This window comes from Danio rerio, chromosome 15, assembly GCF_049306965.1.
Source record: "Danio rerio strain Tuebingen ecotype United States chromosome 15, GRCz12tu, whole genome shotgun sequence".
In the NCBI taxonomy this organism is placed as follows: Eukaryota; Metazoa; Chordata; class Actinopteri; order Cypriniformes; family Danionidae; genus Danio; species Danio rerio.
In genome coordinates this window covers 6,514,947-6,529,670 of record NC_133190.1, presented here as the reverse complement: position 1 = coordinate 6,529,670, position 14,724 = coordinate 6,514,947, and the positions used below count along the sequence as shown (strand labels likewise).

Below are 14,724 nucleotides of genomic sequence, written 5' to 3'. Positions count from 1 at the left end.
TTTCACAAAAACGTTTAGTTTTTCGGTCAAATCTTATTGACAGATATGACAATTAGGTCCCACTTTATATTAAGTGACCTTAACTAATATGTACTTACACAGGAATTAAAAGTTTGAAACAATGTACTTATTGTGTAAATACATGTATTTACTGTGTACTTATGCTTGATTAAATACCTGTATTTATTTTTTATGTAAGTACATAGTAGTTAAGGACACTTAATATAAAGTGGGACTGACAATTGTTTTAAGCAAGTACAAAAAGTATTTACACTGCTAGTCAAAAGTTTGGGGTCAGTAGGATTTTTAAATGTTTTAAAATAAGGTTTTCCTGCTCACCAAGGCTGCCTTTATTTCATCAAAAATAGAGTACCAACTGTGAAATGTTATTACACTATAAAATAACTGTTCAAAAGTAGTTTATCATTTAATTTAATATTTTATTCCAGTGATTTTATTGATGAATTTTCAGCTTCATAACTCCAGTCACATGATCCTTCAGAAATCACTCTATTATTATTATTATTATTATTATTATTACTATTATTATTATTATTATTATTATTATTAATAATAATAATAATAATAATAATAATAAAATCAATAATAATTGGAGTAATAATTCCATTTTAAACTTCATACAATAAGTTATAAACAAATAAGTATTAACCAATTGAACTTTTTCTTTTTTTACATTTAATAAAGTTGCCTTGATGAACATAATAATTTTCTTTAAAAAAAAAAAAAAAACATGAAAAAAAAAAAAAAAAAAAAAAAACGACCCCAAACTTTTGACCGGTAGGGTATATATGACAGTATCAAAGGTTGAATGTATTATTATAAGTTTTAAATGTGCTCCATCCAAAAGAAAATCTGTGCAAAATCTTTCAACAACATAAAAACAAAATGGCTGCCAGTAGCTTTCATGGTCATTTTACGTAATTCCCTGTGATTTCCTGGTAATCAACTAAAAACTCTTCCAGGTTAAATGATGATAGGCTGTTTTTTTAAGTGTAAAATATCAACAGAAAAAAATATGTAAATTTTTTCATATTAAGGAGACTCACTTTGACTGGATCATTTGAATCTATGACCATATCCACATGTATGCAGGTGTTTTTATAAATGGAGATTTCCCTGATTTGATTTAAAAAACCTCTGTCTATATGAAAATGCAAAAATATCATGTTGGCCAATCAGAAAGGATTAAACAGAGTGCATGCTGATGTCATGAGGCGAAAACAACCACCACACTTTACACGGAATTTTGAAAAATCCTCAACCTGGCGTGCGTTTCTGAAAACCATGGTTATCAGACTAAGGTCTCAAGTTTCATTGTTGCAAACATAGTTCGATGATTTGGCATTTCCCAAATCCATCATTCCAAGGAACATTTGCAAACTGCACGGCAAACTTGGACGTTTCCAACTGCACCTCTGGAGCTGTAGTTGGAAGCAAAGTTCCCGGTTGTGTTCTATAGTTAGAAGCAAAGTTCCTGGCTGTGTTTTATTCCCAGCTATCCCCCTATGCCCTATTCATTTAGAACGTTCCAACAGTTAAACTTGGAATGATTAAAAAAGCATCAAGTCAACTCTCTTATGTGTAATTTGCTTTCAAACTATTTTTACAGTTCAGTTTTAGCGATCTTGACAATTACGCTCCCTTAGCAGTGCACTTTGAAAACACTTGTGCCATTTTGAATATGGCTCATGATGGAAGCTATATGTGACCTACTATTTATAAGTGGAACTTACGTTACATCTTCAAAACTTGTGAAAACAAAAAAAAATATAGCATATGTTATTGCTTTTAATATATTGTAGGTTATTTATTAACCCATTTAAGCCCACCGGCAACTATATGCCAAAGTTCAGAGTTGCCATTTTCCTTTTCTAAGTAAATTTCTACATGTTTAATTTATTAAAGACATGCAAGCAAACAACCAAATTAAATATTCCAAGAAAGAAAAAAAGGATTTACTTTGATTTACTTCCTGTCATATGAGGCCTTAACCTTCCAACCCCTAATTTCAGGATGCAAAATGGATGCAAACCCTTTTAAATGAAGGCCATTTTCATGATACTAAAAATTATTTTTTGTTCACCAATATATATCGACATAATCATGAAGGTTTCTAGATTCATCCAAACAAAACAAATCTTTCAAGAGATCTGAGGTTTTTGTATACTGTGTCAAATGTTCAAGCGGCACCTATAGTTGTCGGTGGCTGAATACCTTGTAAGTATATAAATCATGGGAAATTAGGGAATAATGTGTTAATAAGTTAATAAATGAAGGTTATTGTCCTTGTTTAATGATCTTTGCTTTCATAATACCCCATCTAAACAAAACAAAACCATTTAACTGATATATTTACTTTAAAGGGCACATAGTTTACCCCTTTTTTATGATTTAATATTAGTATTATGGTTCTTCTGAGTGTGCCAGTTTAGGCTCAGTTCAACACACAGTTCAGATTTGTTTATTATAATGTGTTCAAAAGTGTCATGTTGGGGGCGTTTACACAGTTTGCTGTTTTAGAGGCGTGTTGCTTCACGTGAAAATTAGTTTCGGCTTCCCGCCCAACGTAACAAGGAGGCGGAGCCAAGAGCTCGCCCACTCTGTGTCTTCAACAGACAGGCAGACTGTGAGAAGGAGCAAGAGTGAGAGGATAAGCATTCAGTCGTACATGTACAACTCGGACACAGACCAAGCAGAGAGTACACAATCATTTGTGTCGTTGTATAGTTTTACAGACAGCTGTGTGCTAGTTTAAAGTGCCGAGCTTGACTGAGGCACCGGATGCGCACACCATACGGCAGAGACATGAAGTGTCGCGAATCGTCGCACTAAGCATTTTAGAACTCTAAACATAGGTTTCTATCAGGGTAAACACAACAGTGCTTGAAGCTAGGTTCCGTGGACAGCCGCCGACTTCAAGCGCCGGTGTGTTTACCCTAATAGAAACCTAAGTTTAGAGTTCTAAAATGCATGGTGCTGCGTCAGTGTCGCGCCACGCAGAGCGGCGTTTCTGGTGTGCGACCTGCAGGCAATTTGTTATTTTTTTCCAATGGAGAGACGTGCACGTGATGGGCATGCACTTTACAGCTGTCTACTTTAGTGAACAAAACCTGCATATGATGTGAGTAACAGGTAATAAAGTTGTAAATAATATTCAATTTGTGGCACAGAGTGATCGTTTGAGAGTCGCGTGCGAAGTATGAGCAGCATGCAGCAGTAAAAATAAAACCCAAAGTGTGCACATCATTTAAATAATCATATCTCATTTTGTAGTTATGACTGCGACAAGCATTTGATCAGGGCCGGAGTGGGACTCATTTTCAGCCCTGGAGTTTCAAGCCAGACCGGCCCACCTCAGTTCACGACTGATTCCAATTCAGTTACTAATGGCACTATCACGTCTTTTTCAAGAAAACTGCTGCTTTAGAAATTCAAATGTTCAACAGCCCTAACAGTATTTTATGTCTTAACAATAAAATCTAAAAAAAAAATTAAAAAAAAGATATTTCAAGGTAGAATCGATCACAGTTCTGCGTCATTGAATTGCAATGTGCTTACCACTGGACCACATTGGCGCTAATACAGGGAGTGTAAAAAATAATTAATGACTTGCGACCCTCAAGACACAGCACTACTTTCTTTTGATGGCTCAATCTTTTTCTCCTATTTTTAGATTTCTGATCAAGTTATGTCAGATTTATTAATGTAGTGAATCATTTGATTTTCATTGAGCAGGTGTATTGTTCATTTTATTCGAATTCTTATATTCACTAAGGTGCCGCTGTTTGGGGTCGATAGTTACATTACATCATCGTCATTAACGCTAACCTGCAGGTTGCATTTTTCTCACGGGGCTGCGAGAAAATAAATAAAAAGAGCGGCACTGCGGCAAAATAATGATTAAAAAGAGTAAAGCTATGGTCAAAAAAAATAAATAGAAGAAAAAAGTGTGACTGCTGAGAGTGCAAGCAGCTAGGGACACCGGCCCTCGCGGCCAAAAAACAGACCGGCCCACCCCGGTCCTCCCGATTAGCCAATCCGGGCCTGCATTTGATATATACAGTGTCAGTATGACTTTTCTAGCCTGTTGATTTTACCAGTGAATTAAATGGTCTAATAATGTTCTCAGATTGCAAGCATAGGCCTATATCTCAAACATAATTCAACATCAGAATTATTATAAGTAGAATAGAGCTATTTATAGAAACCAGTAGACCGACAGATAATATTAATATTGTTGTTTTACCACATGTTTGAGAAAAAAACAATAATCTCACATTAAGCTTTATTTTGCATCTACAGCATCGTGAGAGAATCTCGATCTTTATTTTAAGCCAAAAAAATGCGATTCTCATTTTAGCCAGAATCGTGCAGCTCTAGTATTTATTATCAAATTCATTTAACAATGAAAGATCAAGTTGCATGTGGTGTGGCTTTGCTCCACTTGATTATAAAATGTGTTCATATGTCTGAAATATCTGAAACAGTAGTACTGTTTTGCATTGTTTCATGAGATTCCTGATTTTGTAAAGAGGAAAAAAAAAAAGCTGCTTCTCGCCGCTTATCGCCGCCGACTCTCATTGAAAGTTAATGACTTCCGGCTACTTTGACGCTCTCGCCGCTTTCGGTGTGAACGTACAGTTTGTTATAATGTAAAAAGTCCATAATGATGATTAAAAGAGGGTGGAGTGACAACTTCATTAGAGAAAAAAAAAAAACATATTTTTTGGTCAAATTATATTTGTGTGAGAGTGTTATTTTAACTCTTTGTAGGAATGAGACGAGTAGGAGATGTTAATTTTACTCCTAGGATTTTGCTGTATATCAAATTGTATGTCAAAAAGGCTACTTTTTCGTAAGCTTTCCATTGAAAAACAACAGGCTGCAAAGGGTGCTTAAGGGGTTGTAGCTTTAAACTGATGTAGAGTTTTTCAACATTACTCTTGTCCTTTTTGGTGTAATCTATTCATAAACATTGACATGTGGAAAAACAGCGCCTCAGTGCGTCCTCGTTGGGGCGCTGGGGAAAGGGTTAAAATGATGTGCAACAAGTTTTTTATGAAATGTTGTGGAGTAAAAAGTCAGATATTTTGCATTGGAATGTGCTGAAGTAAATTTATTCAAAATAAACTTGCACTCATGAAGATAATTTAAAGATCCCACCCTGCAAGATGATGGGAAATGGGTGCACCTCTTTACCACTATGAAAATGCTCTGTAATGGGGGTTCACTCATGGTTCATTCATTCACTAGAATGACATGTAAGCAGGGTGGCTCGGTGGCACAGTCGCCTCACTGCAAGAAGGTCACTGGTTCGAGTCTGGCTGGGCCAGCTGGAATTTTGATCGGAATTTGTCTTTTCTCCTTGTATTCGCGTGGGTTTCCTCCGGGTGCTCCGGTTTCCCCCACGGTCCAAAGACGTGGTATAAGGGAATTGGATGAACTAAATTAGCTGTAGTGTTTGAGTGTGTGTATAAATGTGAGAGTGTATGGGTGTTTCCTGATACTTGGTTGTGGCTGGAAGGGCATTCGCTGCGTAAAACATATACTGGAATAGTTGGCGGTTCATTCCGCTGTGGCGACCCCTGATAAATAAGGGACTAAGCTGAAAGAACATGAATGAATGAATGACATGTAAACGTGTTTTAAAGCATTGGTTTAATATATGTGCATTTTTGTTTTTATCTTTCCCAGAGCCTCTGAAAGCAGTGGTGAGCCCACGGAAGGTGAGGGGCAGCGTGGGTAGCCAAGTGTCTCTGTTCTGTAGTGTGACTGGCTCAGACGAGTTTGACATCACCTGGTACAGGAATGCGGAGAAGATCTATCAGGGTATAAATGTACGAATCACGGGCATTAACAACGAGAACCTGGTGATGGAGGGAATGGCCAAGAGCGATGGAGGAGCGTATCAGTGCTTTGCTCGAAATGGAAAGATGTCCACCCAAGACTTAGTTCAGGTCGTCTTGGAAGGTGAGTCCATCTTGGTGGTTCTGTTCTGGGACGTAATGTCATGTGCTTCAAGCATTGCTGGAACAAAAATCTTCATTTAATATTCATTCTAATCTCATGTCATATACTTCATTTATTTTTCCTAAATAGTATGAATAGTATGAATAATATGTGAATAATTATAATAATAATAAATAATAATAAAAAAGATTTTAGCTAGATGATTTCAATTGAACTGACATAAATCCCTGTCATTTAAACAACTGCTTACGTTATCAATAAATTAAGTGTTCAAATTTTTATTTTAAATGTTTTTTATGCAGTCACCAAACCACATTAACTCAGTATTACTGATAGATAGATAGATAGATAGATAGATAGATAGATAGATAGATAGATAGATAGATAGATAGATAGATAGATAGATAGATAGATAGATAGATAGATAGATAGATAGATAGATAGATAGATATTTAGATAGATAGATAGATAGATAGATTGATTGATTGATTGATTGATTGATTGATTGATTGATTCAATCATTGATTCATTTATTCATTGATACATTTATTTATTAATTTACTAAATGACTGACTGACTGACTGATTCATTCATTTATTCATTGATTGATTGATTGATTGATTGATTGATGGATTCATTGATTAATTAATTAATTAATTAATTAATGTATTAATGTATTATATGTACACATTTTGTACATATAATACACATTTTAGACTTTATTTTAAACAACTGTTCATTTAGGTTAATAAAGCTTGTGTTCATCTGCCAGCACATTTTAATACAACACCCACATCTGAATATCAATGCACACAGTTATTTTTCTTTGTTGAACATACATGTAACTGTGCGTGTGTTAATTAATTAATTCATTCATTCATTCGTTCATTCAATTATTCATTTATTTATTTATTGACTGGCTGACTGACTGTCTAACTGGTTGAATGGTTATTTAGTTAGATGATTAATTGAATGATTAAATAATTAAATAATTAATTAATTCATTCATTCATTCATTGACTGACTGACAGTTTGAATGGTTGATTGGTTGGTTGGTTGATTGATTGATTGATTGATTGATTGATTGATTGATTGATTGATTGATTGATTGATTGATTGATTGATTGACTGACTTAATTAATTAATTCATTTAATCAATGACTGACTGACCGACTGATTCATTCATTCATTCATTCATTTATTCATTCATCAATTGACTGGTTGAATGGTTGGTTGGATGAATAATTGATTGATTCATTTATTGATTCATTCATTTATTTAATCAATGACTGACTGACTTACTCATTCATTTATTCATTCATTTATTAATTAATTCATTCATGAATTCATTGACTGACTGACTGGTCGAATGGTTGGTCGAATGGTTGGTTGGTTGGTTGGTTGATTGATTTCATGTTTTTTTTTATTTTTTTTTTATTTATTTATTTTTTGCAAATGCCTTGAAATTGTACATATAATACACACTTTAGACTTTATTTTAAACAGCTGTTCATTTAGGTTAATAAAGCTTGTGTTCATCTGCCAGCACATTTTAATACAACACCCACATCTGAATATCAATGCACACAGTTATTTTTCTTTGTTGAACATACATGTAACTGTGCGTGTGTTCTAATAAAACTCTTTCCTGGACTTTACTGAAGCTACTCTGCCCTGCAGCTGAATAGATTTTTTTGTTTCTGCTTGGTTGCTGGGGCAACTGTCTCCTGTTGCCACAAAACCGCATAAAGAGGATATTGATAATCTATAACGATGTTTTAAAAAAGCCACAATGATCAGAGAGTAAAGACTTCAATGGCACTAGGCTCAAAACGCAACTATTTTCCTGCAAAGTGTCAGTTCTATAGGAAAACGGGACTGAAAAGAAATTGAAGTAATGTCTGGCCAAGCGTAGTGTTTTTTTTTTTATTGTTCATAATTGAAAAATGTTAATATGAAGGAGCAGTTTTACAATCATGTTTTTTAGGTCTTGTATCAGGTTTTATTTCAACTGGGAACTAAATGCATTTTTTCTGCATTTTTTTCGAACTCCTTGGACACAAAAACCTTAAAGAATGTCCAGAACACATTGAAAAGACTCGATATTCTGCAACCTTGTTAGAAAGTTCTGCTTGTTAGAATGAAACTTCTTGAGACAGACATTTTTGAAATTCTTGATGGCTTTATTCTGGGTTCAGACTAATTATTCAGGCACAATTATAGCAGATTGTAGATTTGTAAACCTTTAATGACAGAAATTGAATGGCAATGGGTATATAAAATTTATAATTTTCCACATTTTGAAGATATTTTCCCATTATTAAAAATTAAACTAAAACACAACATACTCAAAACACATACCTCTCAAAGGCAAATCCAGACAACCAATAATAATGTAGTCTCTTAATTGTATCCAGAGCTTTATGTTACATTCAGTAAAGCTTATTCCATACTGCTGTACACTCTTAGAAATACAAAACCTGTCACTTTTTCAAAAGGTACATATTTGTATCATACAGGTAGACTTTAGCACCTTTAGGGTACACTATTGTACCCTAGTCTCACCTGTGCCTACACATTTGTACTGTTTAGGCATTAATATGTGCCTTTAAAGGTTCAAGACTCCCTCGAGTACTTAAATTATTATTATTATTATTTTTTATAGATTTGTGTGTGTTGAGCCTCAGTTAAGACAACATTAGCATCGGGCAGCTTTAATTGTTAGACAAACTGGATTATTTGATATTTTGTTAGCTAATTTCATCTTCCGGGTTTAAAATAATATTTGGATGAAGATCTGTGATGTATCATTTTTCTGCTAGTGGAGGGATGACGCGTCTGTTTCTCGTTATTATTCAAAGCTGACTTTTCTTATCCTATGAGAAGACCCTGCTTCCTAATTATTCATGAGAGCACGTGCTTTCTGAAGTCAAGGCAGACCTACTAAGCTGTAAGACCCAATGACTGGGTGAGACTGCATACGGCAAGCAGTATTTAGCCGTTCATGAAGGGTCATAACGTTATGTGTTTGTTTCCATGATTCATATGGTTTGTTGCATGTGTTTCCCCACGATGCTGTCCGGGCCAATACAGCAAAGCTGTTGGTTTGCTGCAAGCATTTTTGTCTAGAGAGCTGTATACAAAAATTGGAGAATGGTGGACTTCATCAGTTGAGTTCGTTACCATTCAGACACATTGCCTATATCCATGCTGCTGTGATCACCTATGTTTAAAATCCTACAGATTACCGGCAGGGTTAACGGTTGCGTTAGACAAGGCTAGAAACCTGCTTCACTGCTATCCATTGTGTCTGCATTTAGACCTGGGGATTCAGAAGGAAAGAAGTCCAACTGATTTATAGTGGTTCTCTTTATAATGAAATAAATTGTGGTTATATGTATATGAAATTATGAATAAGATATGTAGCAGGGCATTAAATTACTGTTTATTTCTTTGCATTTTAACTTTGCAAACTCTAAAATCATACGTCTCCTCATGGTTTGTGTCTCATTTTGTGAGCCAACTGACAACAGTTGTTCCCTCCCCTTTTTCCCCTGCTCTGCTGACCACGCCCACTCTTCGCTCTGCTCGCAGCGCTCGATGAAGCATGTTTTGAAAAAATTACGAGGTAGACTTAAACCGAATGCGTGTCTCTTGGCTCTTTAAGAAACTTTTTGAAACAAAAACCTTTTGAAAAGTGACCGCCCCAGTGACAGATTTTGTACCTTTATTTCTGAGAGCGTATGTAACAGGAGCAAAAATAAAACAGTAAGTCAAATCTGTCTTTGATTCCTCCAGATGGGACACCAAAGATCCTCTCTGCCTTCAGCGAGAAGGTTGTGAGCCCGAATGAGCCCATCTCGCTGGTGTGTCACGTGAAAGGAACCCCCCTCCCCACCGTCACCTGGACCCTGGACGACGACCCCGTCATCAAAGACAGCAACCACCGCATGGACCGCATCATCACCACAGAAGGCCACGTGCTCAGCTACCTGAATGTTTCTCACACGCAGGTCAGCGATGGGGGGGTCTACCGCTGCACCTGCAACAACTCGGCCGGATCGGTCTCCTATCAGGCTCGAATAAACGTAAGAGGTGCTTGTCAGATCAGCTCCTCAAAAACACCCACACCACACCACAATCACAATCACACACAAACATGATAGGCTTGTTAGGAGATTTATATGTGAAATTTTTATTTGTAAGGAAATTGTAGTTGTTTGAGATTAGCAATGTGCAGTCTATGCTTAGCAGATTAAGATATGTAATCAATAGTTATTATAATGAAATTTATAATAAGCAAATGAGCATTGATTCTATGTAAAGACAACCAATGAATGTGAAGGCAGCTCCTGTCTTTGAGGTTTGAACACACCAAGCCGATGGTCAGCCTTTGGACACTGTCAGGCCATCTGTAAGGGTATGTCAGGCTAGTTTTTAGGAGGGAGTTTGCCAAATCGAGAATTGGGGACAGACATAGGTGGAACACAGCGCTATGAATTAGAGCCATATCTGTAAACATTAGGATGTGAAAATAAGGGATACCACAACCCCACTTGGGTATAATAGAAAAAAAGTTGCAAATAAATGAAAGAGCTATAGCTATTTGATGACGGATGACACTTAAGGACTGATCTGTAATGTTCTACATGATCTATAACTGTTTATGCTCAATCGAACATAATTAGTTTTGTTTAAAATAAAACATGTCAAGACAGACATGTTTACTAGAGGTGTGAAACTACATGGTTTGGTTACGATTATCATGCCATCGATTCGGTTCATTTCGATATCTCGGTGCATTGACGATGCTTTCCATACACAGTGTTATATTTTGGGGGGTGGCTATAACAAGCTGTTTGTATACACACACACACCCACACACACATAGACACAAAGCAGCACACTGTCTCTCATTCACACACATACACAAACATAGACAGCACCAAACAAACACATACGCAACCACGCTCGGGACCGATATTATGAGACTGCCCACTGCTGGTAAAATTACACCAGAGTTACCGACCGCTATCGCACTTTATTAGGAAAATTTATTCTCGTGAATGCAGACCTATATCCAGAAGTATCGTTGTAACAGCCGAGAGGAAAAGAGAGGGGAGGAAAAGTCACGCCAGCAGGTAAAATGGGCCACAGTAGCCACGTTTCCACTAAAGCGCCTAAAGCGAACAAGCCAGGGCGAGCCAACAAGCCAAGGCCGTTTCCACTGTCACTTTCGGGGCCTAATCGGGCCAAAAGGCTGGCCGCTGACTTTTTTCTGTGCCAGCGGCCGGCCTTTTTCGGCCCACCGAATACTTTGGGCCAAAGAGGGCTAGTTGGGACATCGGGGCGAAGTGAAAGGAGAGGCGGACACTAGTTTTCCGATCGCACACGAGTACATGCGCCAAACAAATAAATAAATAAGTGAAAAAAAACATCTAGCCTTTTAGGCTGTGGTCTTTTTGAGTATGATCGCCCTTATGTTTCCCTTTTAAATGTAAGGCTGTTGCATAAAATAATAAAGTTTTAATTTACAAGTGACTTTGCTGCGTCCTCCTTGATGTTTCTATAACGCAGAATAATCTTTACACCGACACAGCAGACAGTAAAAATTAAATTAAAATGTTTCAAGTCTCTCCAGAGCGTTTGGGCTGAATGTTTGACAGCGTCTATCTAAACGAGGATGTTATAAAATACATTTCATACCGCGTTATTAACGGAGAATTTCTGTGGTTTGATGGATGGGTGCTGGGTCCCTCCGTTTGAGATGAGACCACTCGATACACGATGCCAACAGTCGGTCTCTAAGTAAATGAATATGATGAATGGAAACACACAGGCCTGTGCGTATAGACATATAATGTAATGCTGTACTGTAACGTGTAGTTTGTTTGTTTTGGTTGTCTTCATTTTAATGGTTTTGTGATGATGCGATGGTGTGCTTTATCTGCCTGATTCCCCCTGAAGTGGGCGGGTTGTGTGACGTTTGATTTGGGAGACATTCTGGGGGCGGGGTTTGCGTGATGCGCTGCGGGATACTAGCCCGTCAGTGGAAACGCTACATGATTTCGCCCTCACTGCTCAACCTACCGGGTGATTGGTCCGGCCCAGCCCGATAAAAGCCCTGGCTCGCACTGGCGAAATGGAGTTCACGTTCATACCCTCATTCGCAGTGAAATAGGGGCTTCTGCTGTAAGTCAGTGAAAGAATGTCTAGAAAACACACACACGCAGTGAAATTGTGCACAGTTTCTGCATTTTTAAGTAGTTGGCACCTGGAGTGTTGTAAATACCTGCGCTCACCTCCGTCGCGACAAAGCGCATATGAGATAAATGATGTCAGTACATAATGACCGGTTATGATTACTACTGAACCGATACCGAATTGTCCACGTCTGCATCGTGGTGCACTGAAGAAACAGTTCATTTTGACACCCCTAATGTTTAGATATAAGTTTGTGTATTAGTCTATTTTAACACCAATAGCCAAATCCCAAAGTGTACACTTTCACTCCACTTCAAATCACGTGTACAGAAGCTGCTCAGGGAACAGTGTCTCTTTATCACTATGCAGTGTGTCCATAGCATGAATTAACTGATTTATAAAAAGGGCAATGCCCTAAATGAAAAGTAAGGGAATACTGCCATTACTATATTAATTCCAAAATGCTTTCAAGCCTAAATAGAGCAAAAGTGATTCTGCAGAACTATGCATATATTGGGTATTAGCTTTATGTAGATGCCATCTTTCATAGAAAGATTAGAAATACTTGAAAAATACGGTTATGATAGCAGTTTAAAATGTCTAATGTAAAATGGGGAGAATCCTTGGAAATATGGGAGGGTTGATAAGTATGATCAGAGTTCAAGAACAATAATTAACAAAACCAAGTCAATAGATAATATCACCCTGCAGCCCGAGACCGGTTACTTACTAAAGCTAAGCAGGGCTGAGCCTGGTCACTAGCTGGATGGGAGACATGGTAAAACTAGCTTGCTGTTGGAGGGGTGTTAGTGAGGCCAGCAGGGGGTGCTCAACCTATGGTCTTTCTGAGTATCAATGCCATAGTAATGCTGTGTTTACACCAGACGCGGAACCCGCATCAAGCGCGAGTGAGTTACATGTTAAGTCAATGCAAACGTGCTGTGATACATGCGAATGGCGCGGCGCGAATTGACCGTTTTGCGCGTTTGATGCGCTTAACGCGCGTTTCGCACAAATCGCTCGAGTTCAAAAATCTGAACTTCAGCGGACATTGCACCACGTTAACCAATCAGGAGCTTGCTCTTGAGGGGGCGTGATTATGACATATCGCCTGTTGTGGGTGTCCCGGAGGAATTTCTCCATCCGACACCGACAAAAAGTTCATCAAACTGGGCTCAGCTCAGTCAGAAGCACAGCTGAAAGCCTCCGTCATCCAGGTAGAGTTTCTGGAGAAGTTTATGAGCTCACAGAGCTGGATGCACCTCTAAAAGGATCTAGTGGACTCAGACACGGCCCTAAATGTATTAACGCTGTTTTTCAGCCTACATAAAGCACATAAACACTGTTATTTTCTTCATAAAATCCATGTTAGCCATTTAGCAACAAAGCTACAGTCACCGGGCAGACAGAAGCCTTACCCATCACGCAAATCTGTGTCTGTTCTGAAGTGAATTTGATGCACGAATGAAGCTGGGTTTGATACGCGAATGAACCGAGTAAGCTCAAATGTTCACGTGGCTATTTACGCGTGAATACCGCTGTTTATCCACGCGTTCCGCGTCTGGTGTGGTCACAGCATAAAAGTGAACAGGACTCTATACTGTCAGTGGGCGGATGATGCGTTAAACCGAGGTCCGGACCTTTTGTGGTCATTAAAAATCTCATGGCACTTCTCATATTGAGTAGAGGTGTAACCTCGTTGTCCTGGCCAAATACCCTCCATTGACCCTTACCCATCATGGCCTCCCAATCATCCCCATCCTGAGTTGGCCCTATCATTGTCTCTCCACTCCACCTAGAGCTAGTGTATGGTGAGCGCACTGGCGTCGTTGTCTTGTGGCTGCCTTTGCATCATATAAGTGGATACTGCACACTGGTGGTGGAGTGGAGAGAACCCTCTCATGATTGTGAAATCTTTTGTGTGTATGTCCATACATGATAAATGCGCTATATAAATACACATACTTACATTACTTACTTACTTACTTACTTTTGATGACTTGGTCTGTCCTGTGCATTAGCCGGCAGCTAGCTCTCTGCAACTCTCACATGGTCGCCCACTGAAGCTAAGCAGGGCTGCGCCCGGTCAGTACCTGGATGGGAGACCACTTGGGAAAGCTAGGTTGCTGCTGGAAGTGGTGTTAGTGAGGCCAGCAGGGGGCACCCAACCTGTGTTCTCTGTGGTTCCTAATGCCCCAGTATAGTGACGGGGACTCTATACTGCTCAGTGAGCGCCGTCTTTCGGATGAGACGTTAAACCGAGGTCAAGACTCTCTGTGGTCGTTAAAAATCCCAGGATGTCCTTCGAAAAAGAGTAGGGGTTTAACCCCAGCATCCTGGCCAAATCTGCCCACTGGCCTCTGTCCATCATGGCCTCCTAACCCTCCCCATATCATGATTGGCATATCATCACTCTGTCTCCTCTCCACCAATCAGCTGGTGTGTGGTGTGCGGTCTGGCGCAAAATGGCTGCCGTCGCATCATCCAGGTGGCTGCTGCACACTGGTGGTGGATGAGGAGATTCCCCTC

At 38.5% G+C, this 14,724-nt stretch overlaps 2 protein-coding genes across 5 annotated transcripts in view; both read left to right on the top strand.

Annotated features, from left to right (window-relative positions):
• The window catches only part of atm (ATM serine/threonine kinase), a 537,450-nt gene that overhangs the window by 417,662 nt on the left and 105,064 nt on the right, over positions 1–14,724 (top strand). The window lies entirely within an intron of this gene.
• Positions 1–14,724, top strand: part of dscamb (Down syndrome cell adhesion molecule b) — a 268,823-nt gene that overhangs the window by 162,558 nt on the left and 91,541 nt on the right. For 2 of the 4 annotated variants that reach the window (XM_073924331.1, XM_009291474.5), the window contains exons 6-7: positions 5,716–5,991; positions 9,790–10,086. In XM_073924331.1, coding sequence (XP_073780432.1) covers positions 5,716–5,991; positions 9,790–10,086 — 573 coding nt within the window. Of the gene's footprint in view, positions 1–5,715; positions 5,992–9,789; positions 14,055–14,724 lie in introns of all 4 variants that reach the window. The other 2 variants (XR_012391241.1, XM_073924332.1) reach the window with 2 other exon arrangements.